General features: G+C 33.9%; 1 protein-coding gene across 1 annotated transcript in view; it reads right to left on the bottom strand.

The window, feature by feature from the left end:
• The window catches only part of LOC149770967 (uncharacterized), a gene marked incomplete at its 5' end in the record, with an annotated part of 82360 nt that overhangs the window by 53047 nt on the left and 11889 nt on the right, over nt 1-17424 (bottom strand). Inside the window, 5 exons of the mRNA XM_089948927.1 lie at nt 1249-1307; nt 7094-7309; nt 11215-11856; nt 14940-15086; nt 16089-16236. Coding sequence (XP_089805053.1) covers nt 1249-1307; nt 7094-7309; nt 11215-11856; nt 14940-15086; nt 16089-16236 — 1212 coding nt within the window. The remainder of the gene's footprint in view (nt 1-1248; nt 1308-7093; nt 7310-11214; nt 11857-14939; nt 15087-16088; nt 16237-17424) is intronic.

The following is a 17424-nucleotide window of genomic DNA, read 5'->3' as shown; positions in this document are numbered from 1 at the left end:
ACTCTACTCAAGATAAAAACAGTATGGTGTGCCTCTTGTCAAGTCAGTGCATAACTTGTTCAGATATCTTTGACAAAAGTAAAAGCAGACAATCAGTCTTCTCTAAATGCACAGAATATACAAGAATCTTTTATTTTATTTTTGATTGTCCCAACATATTTGACAGAAATTAAGTTTGCCTGATATCTGACTATAAATCATGCATGATGTCTTGGTCTTTCCATGAGTGTTCTTCATTCATTTGCTGTTTAAAGTCAATCAGTAAAATTTCCATTGGTAATGACTGGAGCGTAATTTGGGCAACATATATTAAGTGCAATGCACCAGGTATATACATGTGATATAAAAACGCCTCTCCCAAGCTGAAATTTACTTTATCTTCTGATGCTTACATTTTATAACAGTGTTTACAATGGTCACTGCCTTGATTTCTGCTGAACATCTGCTGAATGAAGCCAAGTCTTTATTATTATCTTTTTTTCAGAGGAAGGGGGTTAAAACTTGAAAAATATTGTCTTATTCTTATTTTGTAGTATGAAAAAGGACCCCATGACAAAATTTCCAACACAAAATTTCCAATACATGGACTTATTTATGTATTAATCAGATGACAGGATTTCGAACACAAACACATACATGGATTGATTTACATACACTGATGAGAGGATTTCCAACACAAACACATACATGGATTGATTTACATGCTCTGATAAAAGGATTTCCAACACAAACACACATGCATGTAGTGACGATCTAGTATTGCTTTACATACTCTGATAAGAGGATTTCCAACACAACACACATGGATGGACTGATTTACATACTCTGATAAGAGGATTTCCAACACAAACACACATACATGTAGTGACGATCTAGTATTGCTTTACATACTCTGATATGAGGATTTCCAACACAACACACATGGATGGACTGATTTACATACTCTGATAAAAGGATTTCCAACACAAACACACATGCATGTAGTGACGATCTAGTATTGCTTTACATACTCTGATATGAGGATTTCCAACACAACACACATGGATGGACTGATTTACATACTCTGATAAAAGGATTTCCAACACAAACACACATGCATGTAGTGACGATCTAGTATTGCTTTACATACTCTGATATGAGGATTTCCAACACAACACACATGGATGGACTGATTTACATACTCTGATAAGAGGATTTCCAACACAAACACCCAGGCATGTAGTGGCAATTTAATATTGCTTTACATACTCTGATGACAGGATTTCCTGGATGCTTATCTTCTTTATATCATCATAACTGACAGGAATCTGGAAAGATAATTTATCAAACATCTTTTCAACTTGTAAAAGTAAAAGGAGCTGAAAATGACATTTTTGGGATTCTGACATATAATGTGTACCATTTAACTCACACATTTAAATATCCAGTTTTATACAATGAAAACCAAACATAAAAACTCTTCTTGCACTAACATTCATTTTGCAGCTCAAAGCTAATTACATGCAACTAGATTAGAGTTTTGATTTCAACATTATATACCATGCTCCTGGCACTATAGTTTCAATAGTAAAGAAATTTTTAATTCTTGTTTCACTATTTTGTAAGACTGTAGAACAAAACCTGTCAAAATTTGTTAGCTTATATATCATAGCCTTGATAGATCTGCAGCTGCCAAAAAAATAACTACCCAAAATTATAACACATGTATTTGTACAAAATCACAAAATTTAATGTTCAAGAAAAATCCCAATATAAAGCCTATTTCACATAAATAATATAACCGCAAAAACAGCAGAGCCCTTCGTCTCTGAATTATTACTTTATCGAAACAAAACAGATTCTTAAAATTCACAAATTAGATTCAACCCAAACTTTACATCTAGCTGCTTCCAGTGTTGCACAAAGGATCACCATGGCAGGGGACAATGTGTCCCCCATCCACCAAAAAGGGGTGGGGGGCCAGACCACATTTTAAAGGGACAAAGATAAATAATTTATCGTATTTAATGCTAACAAGGAAAAGGAAAGTTTTAGAAAATTATGATCTCCGATAATAGTTACCTACTCACATTACTTTGGAATAACTTTCTGCTACCTCCAAATCCAGCTCTCCCAGAAAGACAAAAAGTATCTGTCTTTATTATAAAGACAAATGGAAGCAGCTCATATAGGTTAAATCTTTTTTTACCCATTAGTTACCAGGATGTGCCAGTTTTTACCTTTGCCGCCATGTGCTAAGATATCCTCCTCCAGATAATCAAGATAAATTCTATAAATTGTAGGGGTGAAATGATTAATCGATATATCGATGCATCAATACTTTTGCTCTAATGAAACACATATCAATACAAGAGATGGAGAATCGATACAAAACGAAGCGTATGTAAGATTTTTTAGTCTTCAGTAGTCTTGAAAAATTATTAATAAATAACCTTGTTATTCCACAAAATTATAATTCATCTGAAACAGCATTTGCAGCCACAGGCTCTCATTTTTTATTAGTAAAAACAAAAATGACCATTGAGAATACTCGCTTGCCGTCAACAAATTAACACAGTAATATCATTTGTAATATGCCCCCCTCAATTCTATGCTAATTATCTTAACCCTGCAGTATGTTCAGCATATACTATACCTTCCAAACATTTTCACATGTATAATAAAATACATGAATCATCTTTTAATAACCACTTTTACGTGAAATTTCTATGCCTACTTTAGACAGTTTGAAATCTATACTACCAGTGCATCGCACAGAGAAATGGTTACACTGAATTCTCATTGGTGGTTATTGCTTGTTCTGGTCCAGGTTAAACAATAACGTTCAATCACAAATTAATGTAGCTTATTCCTTGTGTGACAAACAGAAAGTATTGGCAAAGCAACTGAGAGATTTCACACAAAAATCATTAACTGATATGTAAAGTACTTAAAAAGAAATGCTGTCAGGGGTGTGCAACTGCATGAATCATGCAAAATTTGTATGAATTTGTGCACTTGGAGAACAGTGATGCAGGAGAACTCCCACAAATTATCTGAAGGTCTTGCATATGAAAATGTGCTCGGCGAAGTATACAATTTTTATTTAACAATTCTTGCTGCAACATCTGTTTTATGAGCAGGCAACTGTTTATGCATCTAGGTTCTTCAAGCATTACATGAATGCTTGTTAAACTAAATTTGATTGGCACAATGAGCACAGGAATAAGCATTATGGTGTAGTCTGAACCTTTCATGATGGAAATTTTACAAATGCTTGTTTAAAATACAGGTCACATAGAAAACCCAAAATGTCAGATTCCCAATGTGGTTCATTATGATATCGTTTGGCAACTACTGGTTGATAATAGTTATGATGACAGTATTTTTTAAAGATAGAAAGTATATTGGATTATTAGAGCTGGGAAAGTGTTAATGGAGATACCAGTGAGTGATTTTCAAGCCCAAAAATGGTGCTAAATATAAGTCAAATGTAAATGATGGACCGACAAAAATAGACGGCATGACAGTCAATCTCCCTTTTAGTTGTATTTCAAAATTAAATGTAGAAAGGGCAGAATACTAAGCCTCATTAAAATACAGAGAATTTAAAAGTATAATGCAATTTTCATTTTTTTTGTTTTAAGCCAATCAATTTAGCCCTGCAGAACATGCTACAAAACATTATACACCTATCAGGGTTAATATAAACTGAATACATATGGGTTTAAAAAATGAAATTAAGAAGTAAAGATATTTATTTCAATACCTCTGTCTGGACTAAACCATAATACAGCACTATGGAAAAGATAAGAAATCTGGCAAAAAGTCAGTAAACTACTGATTGAACAAAATCAGTTTATGTTAGTGAAAAATCCTCATTTGGTGTTGATATATCCAAAAGATAATATCTGTAAGCTCTGGTAAATTGCACATAACAGTCATAGAGGTGAGTTTCCCAACCTATTCAAGCTGACAAAGCTAGAGATGTATATGCCCCTTCAGAAGGAAACACAGAACAATATTCATACACAGATAAGGAACAGAGCATGCTCAGAAATAATTAACAGATTAATGCTTATACATCTAGAGCTGACATCTTTTAAGATGCTAATTCCAGCAGAGTTCTAAGAAAGTGGAGCAGGAAGAAAGAGAGACAGACATGGAAGTTTAGGTAAATATTGAACTATTGCCATTTCTTCCTCACCCTCCTTTTTTCCACTCCCCCTTTTTTCTTTGACAAAGGGGGAAGTCCTCCTTAAGATAAAATCCTTGCAGCATCTCTCCTTAAATTGTTCATTTGGAACAAAATTGGTATTTCTCTTTTTATGCAGAGACATTTAACCAGTTAATGAAGGTACCAATGGAAAAATTAAAGTAGCACAGAATCAGAGATGGGGCAGATTTCAAAGCACTCAGTTTTATCTCCTTGTTTAAGTTTAAACAAAATTATACAAAAGGACTGGGTGTTGTCAATAGTTTTACTTCTTCACTAACAAATACAAGTATCTGTGGCCACAGCAGTTTTCTGCATCTGTAGGAAGCACAATGTGATAGATTTTGTTGGCATTCATCCTCATTCCCATGCCAGGATTTGTCCTAGATGAGATTTTCTTTGCATGAGGAAATTGCATTATTTCTTCTGTTTTGAAGATAACATTGTAATGTCTTCCAAGTTTAAGTGAGACATGAAATTGGCAATAAGATGTTTTCAAAGCATTCATGCTTTGCCAAAAAATGGTCCTGGTGGGTAAAGTGAGTTAAATGGAGCCACCATTAAATGGCCTAAAACGTTGAAGAAAACTTAATGACAACCAAGTCAAGTTGAAAGTATTTTGGTTATCTTCTCATCAATGAGAATTGCATATAAATATATGATAAGTATATCTCTATCTGTAATCTGCACATTGGAAATACAACTATAATGTCAACATACATAAATGACCACCACCTACCTTCCAAAGATGGAAAGACCATCAAGTTCATATGTGTATCGAGATGTATCGTATCGCAGGCTGTGTATCGTGAATCAAATCAATACGTGGCACAGGTGTATCATTTCACCCCTAATAAAATGTACAGCTTATATAATCATTAAAAACTTTACAATAAGTCAAAACATTGTTTTACATGGTGCACGCTGGTACATCTCTCACCATCAAACGTTTTTCAGTGGTACAATAAGTCAAAACATTGTTTTACATGCTGCACGCTGGTACATCTCTCACCATCAAACGTTTTTCAGTGGTACAATAAGTCAAAATGTTGTTTTACATGGTGCATGCCGGTACATCTCTCACCAACAAATGTTTCTCAGGCAAATCTAGCAAAAGTCACAAATTTTTCATGTCTGGATTAAAGGTTATGCTTTCATGAATGGGGAGTGGCAACTGCAGCTACTGCTAATCCAACAAGATTCAGTTCTCTCCTTAGAGATGCCATTTCATGCAAATGAAAGCTAGAGAAGGTAAACTGATCAGACCAGTCACCAAACTCTGCTAAGTCCTGAACTGAAACGTTACATTCAAGGAGAGGCTCATGGAAACTGCTTGTATTACATCCAGTGAAATATTTATTAGTGTACCTAATCCTGTGAGAGTTAAAAGTACTGATTTAATAACTCCCTTTAGCCAACTGGCCAGCACTTGTGGGGTTATGTATTGCATTCAGCAGTAGGAAGTCTTTTATAGTTCATGTGGATACTCTTACGACTCTTTGGTCATAAACCAAGTAACAAAAAGAAGCAAAACCAACAAGTTTTGTAAAACTTAAAAACCAAACAATTTAATTGTCAAAGTAAAGTAGAATGAAAATTTAAGAGGAACTTACAATATCATGAACTGAATCAAAAATAGTCCTGAAAAAGTTCTTTCAAGTCCAAATTAATGAAATTTATAAAATGAGTTTTCCATTTTTGTGAGTTTCTCATGCATATTTTGCTGCAGGGTTTTACAATGAGGAGTGGGATGGTGGTTCATTATTCTATAAATTTATTTCTCCATCAAGTATATTACCCAGTAACATAACCATTATAAAAAACTTGGTTACCTCCCAAATCCAACCCTCTTGAAAAGACAAAGATACATAATTTCATCAATATATGTTGATGATGGAGGGAAATAACTCTTTAAAATTACCTCCCCTCACCCCCCAAAATAACCTCATAAATTCTGGAAGCTTACCAGTTGAAGCTTTCACCCAGATCTATTTGTGTTCATTGTACCTTCTGAATCCAATGACATTTATTCAGTGTTTCAATTCATCAGTTCATATTGGTGATTTTGTCAGTTCTAGTGTTGTATATGCATCATTTATGCAATTTACATAAATTACGACCTAATCTTGGTGAGATGGTTTTGTACTCACTAAGATCCGTCCACTCACAATGTTGCATTCCTCTGGGACCAGTAATGCCTGAGAAATTGACTTAAATGTAGAACTTAACAGAAACCTCTAAAGTATGAACTGTAACCACTGTTTGGCAAGATAATGCTTTACACAACAAGACACGCCTACAATCCAAACTGAATGATTCTGTGACAATTATTGCCTTTGAAACTAACAAACACAAAATTTAACTGAATCAATAGAAGTATGAAATGTGGGCCAGTGACTCAATAACTAGCAATGTCTAAGGTACTGACCTTACTTCAAAACTTAAAAGAAAACCAATGAAATGCAAAAGATAGGTCACTATGACCTAATTGATGATGTACTCAAAATACACATCTACATATCAAGCTGCATATCATTTGGGGGCAAACAATGACTGAGAAACTGACCAAAATACAAAAATCGGCCTAAACATTGCTAGAGAAAGAAAATTAGGTCACAGTGATCCAAGTTTAGTTTATATATCTGAGCGTCACCAAAATATACATCCACAAAGCTACATGGCTCTGGCACTTACAATACCTGCAAATCTGAGTAAATGCAAAACTTGCTGAATATGATACATATTGACAGCCATATGGATGGCCAATGGCAACAATATATGCCACTTGCACTTTCATGATGAAGCACAAAAATTAATATTTACAGTTTGTAATTATCAATGGTCATACAACTATTTATTTCATTCTCACAAATTTCCTTTCCCATTCTATACACTCACCTCTGCTACTGCAGTTAACAGTCTCTGTACTATAACACAGGCTTCCATCACAATGCAAGCTTTTGCCTGAGATCTCTGGACTGCTGACTTGATCAGTTTTACTGGTAGTGAGGGTGGGAGAGGAGACACAAAGTTCTGACCACTCAATCTGTACATGCAACCAACAGTTAAAATAGGGTACCACTTGACACTACCTCCTCTAAATAGAAGAATGACCTATAAAAAAAATGATAAACCACATCAAATAGCATAGTTTCAGTGCTTTCCTCTGGAAATGGTTTTTGTTCATTTACATCTTTTATTTATTATTTGTAAAGATATCTTTATTAGTTTTACTAAATTCAATGCAGAACTATAGATATTTGTTATTGGTACATGTTAAGGTCTCACTCATTACAATGCAGAACTACATATACTTTGATTAATACATGTTAAGGCCCCACTCATTACAGTGCAGAACTACAGATACTTTGATTAGTACATGTTAAGGCCCCACTCATTACAATGCAGAACTACAGATACTTTGATTAGTACATGTTAAGGCCCCACTCATTACAGTGCAGAACTACAGATACTTTGATTAGTACATGTTAAGGCCCCACTCATTACAATGCAGAACTACAGATACTTTGATTAGTACATGTTAAGGCCCCACTCATTACAGTGCAGAACTACAGATACTTTGATTAGTACATGTTAAGGCCCCACTCATTACAATGCAGAACTACAGATACTTTGATTAGTACATGTTAAGGCCCCACTCATTACAATGCAGAACTACATATACTTTGATTAGTACATGTTAAGGCCCCACTCATTACAATGCAGAACTACATATACTTTGATTAATACATGTTAAGGCCCCACTCATTACAATGCAGAACTACATATACTTTGATTAGTACATGTTAAGGCCCCACTCATTACAATGCAGAACTACATATACTTTGATTAGTACATGTCAAGGCCCCACTCATTACAATGCAGAACTACAGATACTTTGATTAGTACATGTTAAGGCCCCACTCATTACAATGCAGAACTACAGATACTTTGATTAGTACATGTTAAGGCCCCACTCATTACAATGCAGAACTACATATACTTTGATTAGTACATGTTAAGGCCCCACTCATTACAATGCAGAACTACTTATACTTTAATTAGTACATTTTAAGGCCCCACTCAATACAATGCAGAACGATAGATATTTGTGACTGGTACATGTTAAGGTCTCACTCATTACAATGCAGAACTACAGATACTTTGATTAGTACATGTTAAGGCCCCACTCATTACAATGCAGAATGATAGATATCTGTGACTGGTACATGTTAAGGTCTCACTCATTACAATGCAGAACTACAGATACTTTGACTAGTACATGTTAAGGCCCCACTCATTACAGTGCAGAACTACAGATACTTTGATTAGTACATGTTAAGGCCCCACTCATTACAATGCAGAATGATAGATATCTGTGACTGGTACATGTTAAGGCACCACTCATTGCAGTGCAGAACCGGAATATTATTTATTGGTACATTGCTAAGGCCCAACTTACTACAATGTAGAATTAGAAATATTAGTGATTGGTACATGTTAAGGTCTCACTCATTGCAATGCTGAACTATAGATATTAGTGACTGGTACATTGTTAAGGCCCCATTCACTGTAATACAGAACTAGAAATATTAGTGATTGGTACATTGTTAAGGCCTCACTTACTACAATGTCCTGCAAAGGGACTTATGGAGTGGAACTTTTGTTGGAAATTTGATAGAAGATTGTCATTCAAAGGCCATGACCCTGTTAATCTATTTAACTGATAATGTCAAAAGCTTGAGATCATACTCCTTCAAGATCACACCAGTACAAGCAACAACCCATGGAAAGATAAAAACAAGGACCATAACTCAACCCAAAATGGAGTAGACAAGATACATCTGTCTATGAAACAAATTTACATCAATTTCATCAGAATATGTTGACTGGTTCTTGAAAGAAGAGGACTGCAAGCATCATCCTGCATTAAGATATGAAACTGACTGAAAGGGGCCATAACTTCATCTAAAATGGTGTAGAGGAGACAAAATCCATAAAATGCACATCTATGTTGAAAACACTGAATATATCTTGAGTTATGCTGACTGAAAGCATAAAGACAAGAATACACACAAAGACATACCTCTATTCACAATGGGGCTGATGAAATGAAACCCATAAAAAGGCACTTCTAGGTCAATGATATGATGTTCATACCAAATTACATCAGATATATGTTAAATGGCCCTTGAGATATGCTGGTTACAGACAACATTCCAGCTGATGATAGGAAGTTAAGTGAAGGGATGGGTATTGGCAGTATTTTTAAGCTGTGACAGTGTACTTAATACTTATTGCAATATATGGGGAAAATCTGTTGAAAGAGCAAAAACAAGATGAAAAAATGAAAAATATGTCCAAGTTTCATGAGGGTTCATTTTAGACTGTGCCCACATGTTAATCCCCCTTATTTTTCATCTTTCTTGCAAAAAAAGTTCCCTACATGGCAAATGTGGAACAGATGAAAAGACCATGAAGATAAGGAGATCATATCAGCTGCAATTCGGCTGACTGAATCAAACACATCCTATGACTGAATCAAACACATCCATGCTTAATGATTTAAGTGCACTCATTGCTAAAAAAGCATCAAATGTTCAATTCCATTGGCTGATAGAAACATCTTAATAAAAAAGGGACAAAAAGTCTACTCTAAAGAACATGACATTTTTATGATTCGGTGAATCTTGTTACATTGGTTTTGTCTCCATTTATTTTAATTGTAGCTGCTGGTAACTATATTTTCCTAATTAAAATGTTAAGATGTACAAATCAAGGTATAGTTTGAAATTTGTAATGTCTGAAGAGGTAACATAATTTTCAGTTAGACTAATTATGCTGGTAGATGCTTTCTAAAACTAAGTGTGGAGTATGATTCAGAATGGATTTTTCGCTAACTATAGTACTATGGTCACACAATATATTAGTGCATGGTCACACAGTATATTAGTATATGGTCACACAGTATATTAGTACATGGTCAAACAATATATTTGTATATGGTCACACAATATATTAGTACATGATCACACAGTATATGAGTAAATGGTCACACAATATATCTGTATAAGGTCACACAGTATATTAGTACATGGTCACACAGTATATTAGTACATGGTCACACAGTAAATTAGTACATGGTCACACAATATATTAGTATTTGGTCACACAGTTTATTAGTACATGGTCACACAGTAGTGCTTAGGAGAACTGACAATACTGTACAAACCATAAAACTTGCTTTGAATTTTAAGGTAAACACAAATTTATCATGTATTCATGTAATGGTGGGGGGGGTAATATAAGTTCTCCTGCACAAGTTAGCTAATGTAAATACTGATGCCAATGGAATTGCATGATGACCCTGATGGGTATAGCATGAACATTGCTAAAAATAATGTACACAGCAAATGCAGATATTAATATTGACTATAAAACTGAGGGGGGGGGGGTATATTATAACCTGTCCTGCACATGGTGTATGCAAGATAAAAAAAATAATTACAATTTATATTTATTTATAATTGGCAGGAATATTTCCTCCCTTTTCCAAATGGAGTCTGAAGACAAATGAACAGGGAAATTGTATGTGTGACCAGCTCCAACTGGGAAATTTTATTTAGCAGTCAAAATATTACTGAAATGTATTTTCGATGCAAATTACATCAGATTTATTTTAAAAATTCTTATTGGAATTATTTATGCTAAAATATTATATAGAAAAATTACCCGTATCAGGCATTAGGACAGAAGCTGAATTGTACACCCCCCCCCCCGAAAAATTGCTGCACTGACTGTTTATTTATTTTTGTTAGTATCGACTTTTGTGATTGTAGTGGAAATTGCTTCTGTTGGTAACTAAATTTACTATGCATATTTTTTTCATAGGTCATTTCTTTTTCATCAAGTCTTTAACTATGCTTGAATCAATATCAGAATTTATCAAAAATGGTACAATGTGAAAATTAGTGCACAAAGATAAAAGTGAATACACAATAATTAAACGTTGTACTGACCTCTTCGGGTATATCCTTGACTTTGCTGGTCCTGAGAACTTGGCAGATGGCACAGAACCTCAATTTGTCAGGGTTAGGACCCCAAGACTCCAGTACAAGGGACTCTTTACATTTGATGCGCACAACCATCTCTGGCTGCCCTTCAACACTGGTCCTTGCCTGATTTATGTGCATATCACTGCCTGCGTCACTTGTTTGTTGGATTACGTATTTATCTGTGGTGTGCTCATCTTCATGTTTTCTTTTTTGACCTCTCTGTGGTCTATCACAGACATCTGAATCTAGTAATGACTCTAGTCTCCAAAATAAAACTGCATCTATCATTGAAAATTCCACATATATTAAAGTTTCAGTCCCTGGAGTATCACAGTCATTGCCAGACTTGAGACCATTTTGGGAACTCTCAAAGTCTTCTTTGATGATATTGTACTTTGTTATAGCTACTGTCTTTCCAACACAGCAAGTGTGAATAAGATGACAAGGAAATGATTTCCCAAGCTCAAGGTCATCACAAGAGCAACTACTCGAACAAATGTGACCTTGGTTGTCATGGCAATGTCTGATAATACATGCTGTACCTGTACTATCAACAAGCTTCAGTCTGCCACTCTTTGGACATGTGAAAATTTTTGCAAGGAGTACCTGCCAAGGATTTTAAAAAAATGTATATTTCACAACTATGACTGGTAGATTCGCTTCATAATCAACAGGATTCCTTAGGAAGATAAATTACTAAAATGTACATTTTTTTCCATAACATGTATAAACTTCTTATCAAAGTTTCGAACTTGATTTTAATGCAACATGACAATAACAGTTAACCATTAGAGTCAGGTTATAGTCCATTAAATGAAACAAGAAGAGTTGTACATCTCACACTTCACTGCAAAGATCTGCATAAATTCCACAAATAATTTTAGTTTCCTTCTCAAGTTTACTGTGTAGTGTCCACTGATGACAATTCAGTGTGATTAATAAGTTTCACCTTAACAGGATCGCAACAGTTTTCTTGTCCAGATTGCCCCTACGTAATGGTGTCTGTATATGTCTGGTGATATCATTTCTTGTCCCCATACATTATCTTAAAATTGTTATGTATATTTAATTGTTTGTTTTTATTCTCTTGTATTTCATTATATGTTATTGGTAAAGTAACATTGTATATAATAGCTGTCCAAGATCAGTGACAGATTTTGTAAACAACACTGGATAATTATTAGGATTATTATCTTAAAATGAGTCAGAGACATTTGTATTTTTCACATAGCTTGACCCTGGACTACATGGTGAAAGTCACATGTTTAATGTTAACAGACATTTTAATTGTTCAAGAACAATGAAGTTTTGACACACATCAAGGTTTCCTTTCTATGTCTTAGTTTTTTATATAATCTTGTTTACTGGAATAAATTATTATTAATGCTGTAAGATCATATCAGAATCAGTTGTATTATTGATGTGTCCAGTAATTCACTGAGCTGGAATTTATTTATTTGAATTATTTATTCTCTGGAAATACAGTACTCATCACAAATAACATTTTTGGAAATAACAACTTGGATTTATGGTGAAATTTCAAATAAGGATATATTCTTGGATTGTATTATTGTGAATCAACAAAAGATTGTTTGCACATCACCACTACACAGGCCACCACAGGCACTCTTCCAGTGTTGGATTTATTTTGGATTCTGACAAAAGTTTATTCAGAACTTTAATCTTTAGGACTTGTGTCAGTAATTCTAGAATTAGTTGGAATTTGATTTGCAATACGGTAAGTTCTTTTTACTTTTTTCACTTTGTATTCATGGGAAATAAATTATTTGTGAATTTTTCAAATCTTGTTGCTTCTCCCTCTTTTCTATTACTTATTATTTTAAGACCATAGACATAATAAAATACACTTTGCATGAAACACACATTTTAAACTCATGACCTTTGCTACTCTACAGTAATGGCTTACACTGATTTTGAATCAATGTTCAACTTGTAATTTTTTTTGCCAATGGTTTGTTAACATTGAGAAAAAGTGCACATTTCAGCATTTTGGCATGCATTGACCATAACAAAATAGAAGCTTTCCTTATAAATTCCTCATAAAACATCTTGAAAAACAAAATAACAATTAAACAAGGCATATATATCAAAATTCTTATATCAGTTTTGGTCAGTTTCTCTTTTTATCTCACCTCTGACAAAGATCTGCCAATTTTTAATCAAAGATGGACTAGCCACCATGAACACCTTTATCTCTTTATTATTTATAACACCTAAATAAATATCCCACCTTTAGGCTCTTTACAATAAGGTAATCAATTTAGAGCATCTTGTGTACACATCAGGATTTGTGTAACAATACATAATCAAAAATACTCAGCAAGCATCATGGCACCAGTCATTGCACTGGTGGAACAGTTCCTAGTTGTTACTTGTTTCTGTAATGCAATAGTTTGCAACCCAAATTAGGGTCACAAGTATGTTTGGAGGGTCACTAGGATTAATTTTTTGCAAGTTGGCAAAACTTATCAAAATGTGGAAACATGGTATGAGGTTCAGAAAAACTGTTTTTTAAGGGTCACAGCCAAAACAGGTTGGCCACCACTGCTATAATGTGAAGATAGAACATATGAAAATAATATAAGTTTCTTCAAACTGTTTTTAAAATCTTTTAATTTTCAACAGTGTTAGACTTCAACAATAAAACTTTATGTGTAGTAAATGGCCTTTGAAATGACATTTTAGTTAAACAGCTGGTAAAAAAACGTGTGATTATTGTCAACAGTCTTCACCAAGTTTCAGCTTCAAAGCAATATGTTGAAAGCATGTGAATATTTTTATTCTTTGGTTACATTATTTTGGAATCTTTGTCAGAGGTTTCACTCTACATCTGCCTTTCGTCTTATCTTTTGTGGGTTTTAATCATCAACTCAGCAATCATTTTTATTGTCTTCAGGTGTTTTTAAAATTTTTGATTACAAACAAGTTTGATTGTTTAGCATCTACTATTCTGCAAAACTCTGAACCTTTACAAATGAAAATGGTGTTTGTCAAGAAAATATCAAGGGACTAGAAGCAACTGACATGGAATCATGGCGTACACTTTTGTTAAATTCAAATTGGTAAGAAAACAAGGTCAATACCTCAATACATTTTATTTTTTATATTTTCATTGAGGCTATTAAATTTTTGTTGCAGGTCAAGTTTCTCAAGAGAAATATTATGGGATATATTGAACACATGATTATTGTCAGTCATTCCAAGTTTTGTCATATATTCGATTGGATAAATGTGGGAAAATCTAGCCAAGCAAGAAGACCAGTGCAATCAGAAAAGATCACTCAGTTGAATACTTTTTATTTTCATAAAAATAATAATTACTGAGCAGCTCAGACTTTTTTTGATGACAGGGTAGCATATGTATCAGGTTAAAGGTAAAAAGACACCTTGTTTATTTTAACTACGATATTTTGATGTATTAAACCTCTTTGTTTGTGGAAAATGGTTTCTATTTTGCACAAATCCCACAATGTCATATTCTGACTGAAATAATGCATACTAATGTGTGCACAAGAATCTCAGTGATAGTTGCATCATCTGACAATCTGTACCGACTGGATCAATTACTATTTATGATATCAGTCAAATTTATAACTGAAACAATCTGAAAATACCATGGATAATTAATATTAATTTTTAAGACAAACATGCATGTGATGTCCGCATACCTGTTTCCTGGTGTTTAATTCCTTAGATATGGTATATTTCCAATAAAGATCTGAGCCAGAAGTACTCCCGTTGTCCATCAAAGGCAAACATGGATTAAAGATTTCCTTCAATGTTGGGAAAGTTTTCTCCAAACATTCTTTTTCAGACTGTAAAAAAATTTAAATTTCATCAGCATGATTTCTTGAACTTAGCAAAACCACAGAACGGAAGAAGCTAAAAATAAAATAGCTATACAATAAGCTCGTTGCCAATGAGGATCATATGATATGACAAACATTTTTCCAACAATCAAACATTCCAAAATAATTTAATATTATTCAGATTGACTGAAAAAATCATTTAGCTATATTGCTTAAAGTGAAATGAATTCTGAACATAAACTGAATATATTAAAATCATCCATGGGAACCACACTAGCACACTTGTTAGAGCAAGAGACTCTTAATTCGAGGGCTGCATGTTCAATCCTGGTCAGTTGCCTTAGTGTATCCTTTGGAAATGCACTTAGCTCACACTTCAACATGACATAGCCAATAATTTATTAAAAGTATCAGCAAAACCCACAAAAGGAAACATCTTTCTTATATGTATTCATCACCAATAGTATTATCATCTCTTTAAAAAAAGTGGACAGCTCCAGTGGCCTAGCAGTTAGAGCATCCATGGGAAGTCACTGGTTCAAATCCCGGCCAAGTCATATCAGAGACTAATAAACATGGTACTAACAGCTGCCTTGCTTGGCATTCAGCATTAAGAGGTTAGTGTTAGGATTGGTCAGCCTGGTGTCAGGATGTGACTGGGTGGGATACGATGCTACATGTCTGCAGCATGATGCCCCAGTGCTAGACATCACAATAAACTGCCATGCTGCAGACATAGCTATATAACTGAAAAATAGTTAAAGCTACATTAAAAATCCAAATCACATGCACACACACACACAAATAATGCACAACATATAATTATTTGATAACATTTATAGTACATCAACATTGCATAATTCATGTACAAACATTCTGAAATTTATATGTTTCAGTGAGATATAAAATGTTCTTTAACTAAGCATATCTATATGGTTTAGCACACATTCTGCTCTTATGAATGATTCAATATCAATATCAATTATGTATTATAAAGTCATGCTGTACCTGATATGAGGATAAAATACAACAATGGTGTTCATCTGAGAGGAATTCCTGGAGCAGGTTTCTCTCAGCCTTTGGTTGATTCCTTACAGCCCCATATTGACAAGGATAATTCATTTGAAGTATAAATTCTGACATTCTTTCTGAGCCACTGAATTATAAACACAACCCACCCACCCCCAAAAACTATGCATTATTAATGTATTAAAAATATGGTTAACTCTAATGACTACATCATTTCAGTTTGATTTCATCAGTTATGATAAATGTTCATGGGGAAAAGAAAGAAAGAAAGAAAGAAAGAAAGAAAGAAAGAAAGAAAGATGAAGAATGAAGGAAAAAGATTGACATCAATCAAGAATAACTTAAAAATGTTTTCAAAGAACAAGAATGCCCTGACATTATGCTTCTGTAAAACTGTTGTTATGTATATTTAATTGATATTGTGTGCTTGACCTTTGTCGGTGATTGAGGGTAGAGTTCTGGCCTTTCTGACTTGTTTTGGCTGAGGGTTTTGTGTACCTGAATTTTTTCATTTTTTTAATGATGTTTGCTTCGATTTGAGTTCAAGACCTAAACTTATTTACAAACTTAGAATGTTCCGGAAGGAAACATGTGACCCATATTATGGGCATCTCATTGTGTCTTAGGTCAAACAAAATTAGTATGTAAAGATATGGCAAACATAATTATTCATTGCTCTTTTATGTTCTGTCTGTGAAGTCATTTACTGTTGTGTTCTGATAAAATTTGAGAGGAGTCATTTATTTAAATTATTCATTGCAATTACAAAGTGCTCATTGACTTTTGGGACTAAAACACTAATTTGGGATTATTGTGAATTTCATTCAAAGACATTCTGGATTATATCACTGTGATGCATCAAGAATAGTGGTACATTGCCACATTCAAGACTATTGCTACATCAGCACATTCAATATTGAAATTCATTTGGAATATTCTAAACTTTTGGACTTGTGACAGAACATTTATGATTATTTAGGATTTACTTCACAATATTGTAAGTTCCTCTTAAAATTTCAATGTAACTAAGAGAAATAAATTATTTGTTAATTTTAACCCTTTCATCACTATGACCCAGTTTTCCAGTCTAGGGGAAGTAAGTCTGTCAACCCTAAGGACTGCTTTACCGGTCTGGGGCAGTGTTCTTCTTTACAGTCATAGTATCTGACTACACAAACTTTGGGATACCTCTAATAACTTCCTTCTTGTGATGTAGATATTATATTTGGATTATCTCGTGAGTTAAGCTTCAATACAACTAGAAATCTCAAGGAAAGAAGGCACTTTTTGAGCATGTTTTGCAAATGGTGACTTT

This window comes from Sinohyriopsis cumingii, unplaced genomic scaffold, assembly GCF_028554795.1.
Source record: "Sinohyriopsis cumingii isolate HCF-2022 unplaced genomic scaffold, ASM2855479v2 utg002171l, whole genome shotgun sequence".
Classification (NCBI taxonomy): domain Eukaryota; kingdom Metazoa; phylum Mollusca; class Bivalvia; order Unionida; family Unionidae; genus Sinohyriopsis; species Sinohyriopsis cumingii.
The sequence above is the reverse complement of the archived record's forward strand: the minus strand, read 5'-3'. Positions and strand labels throughout refer to the sequence as shown.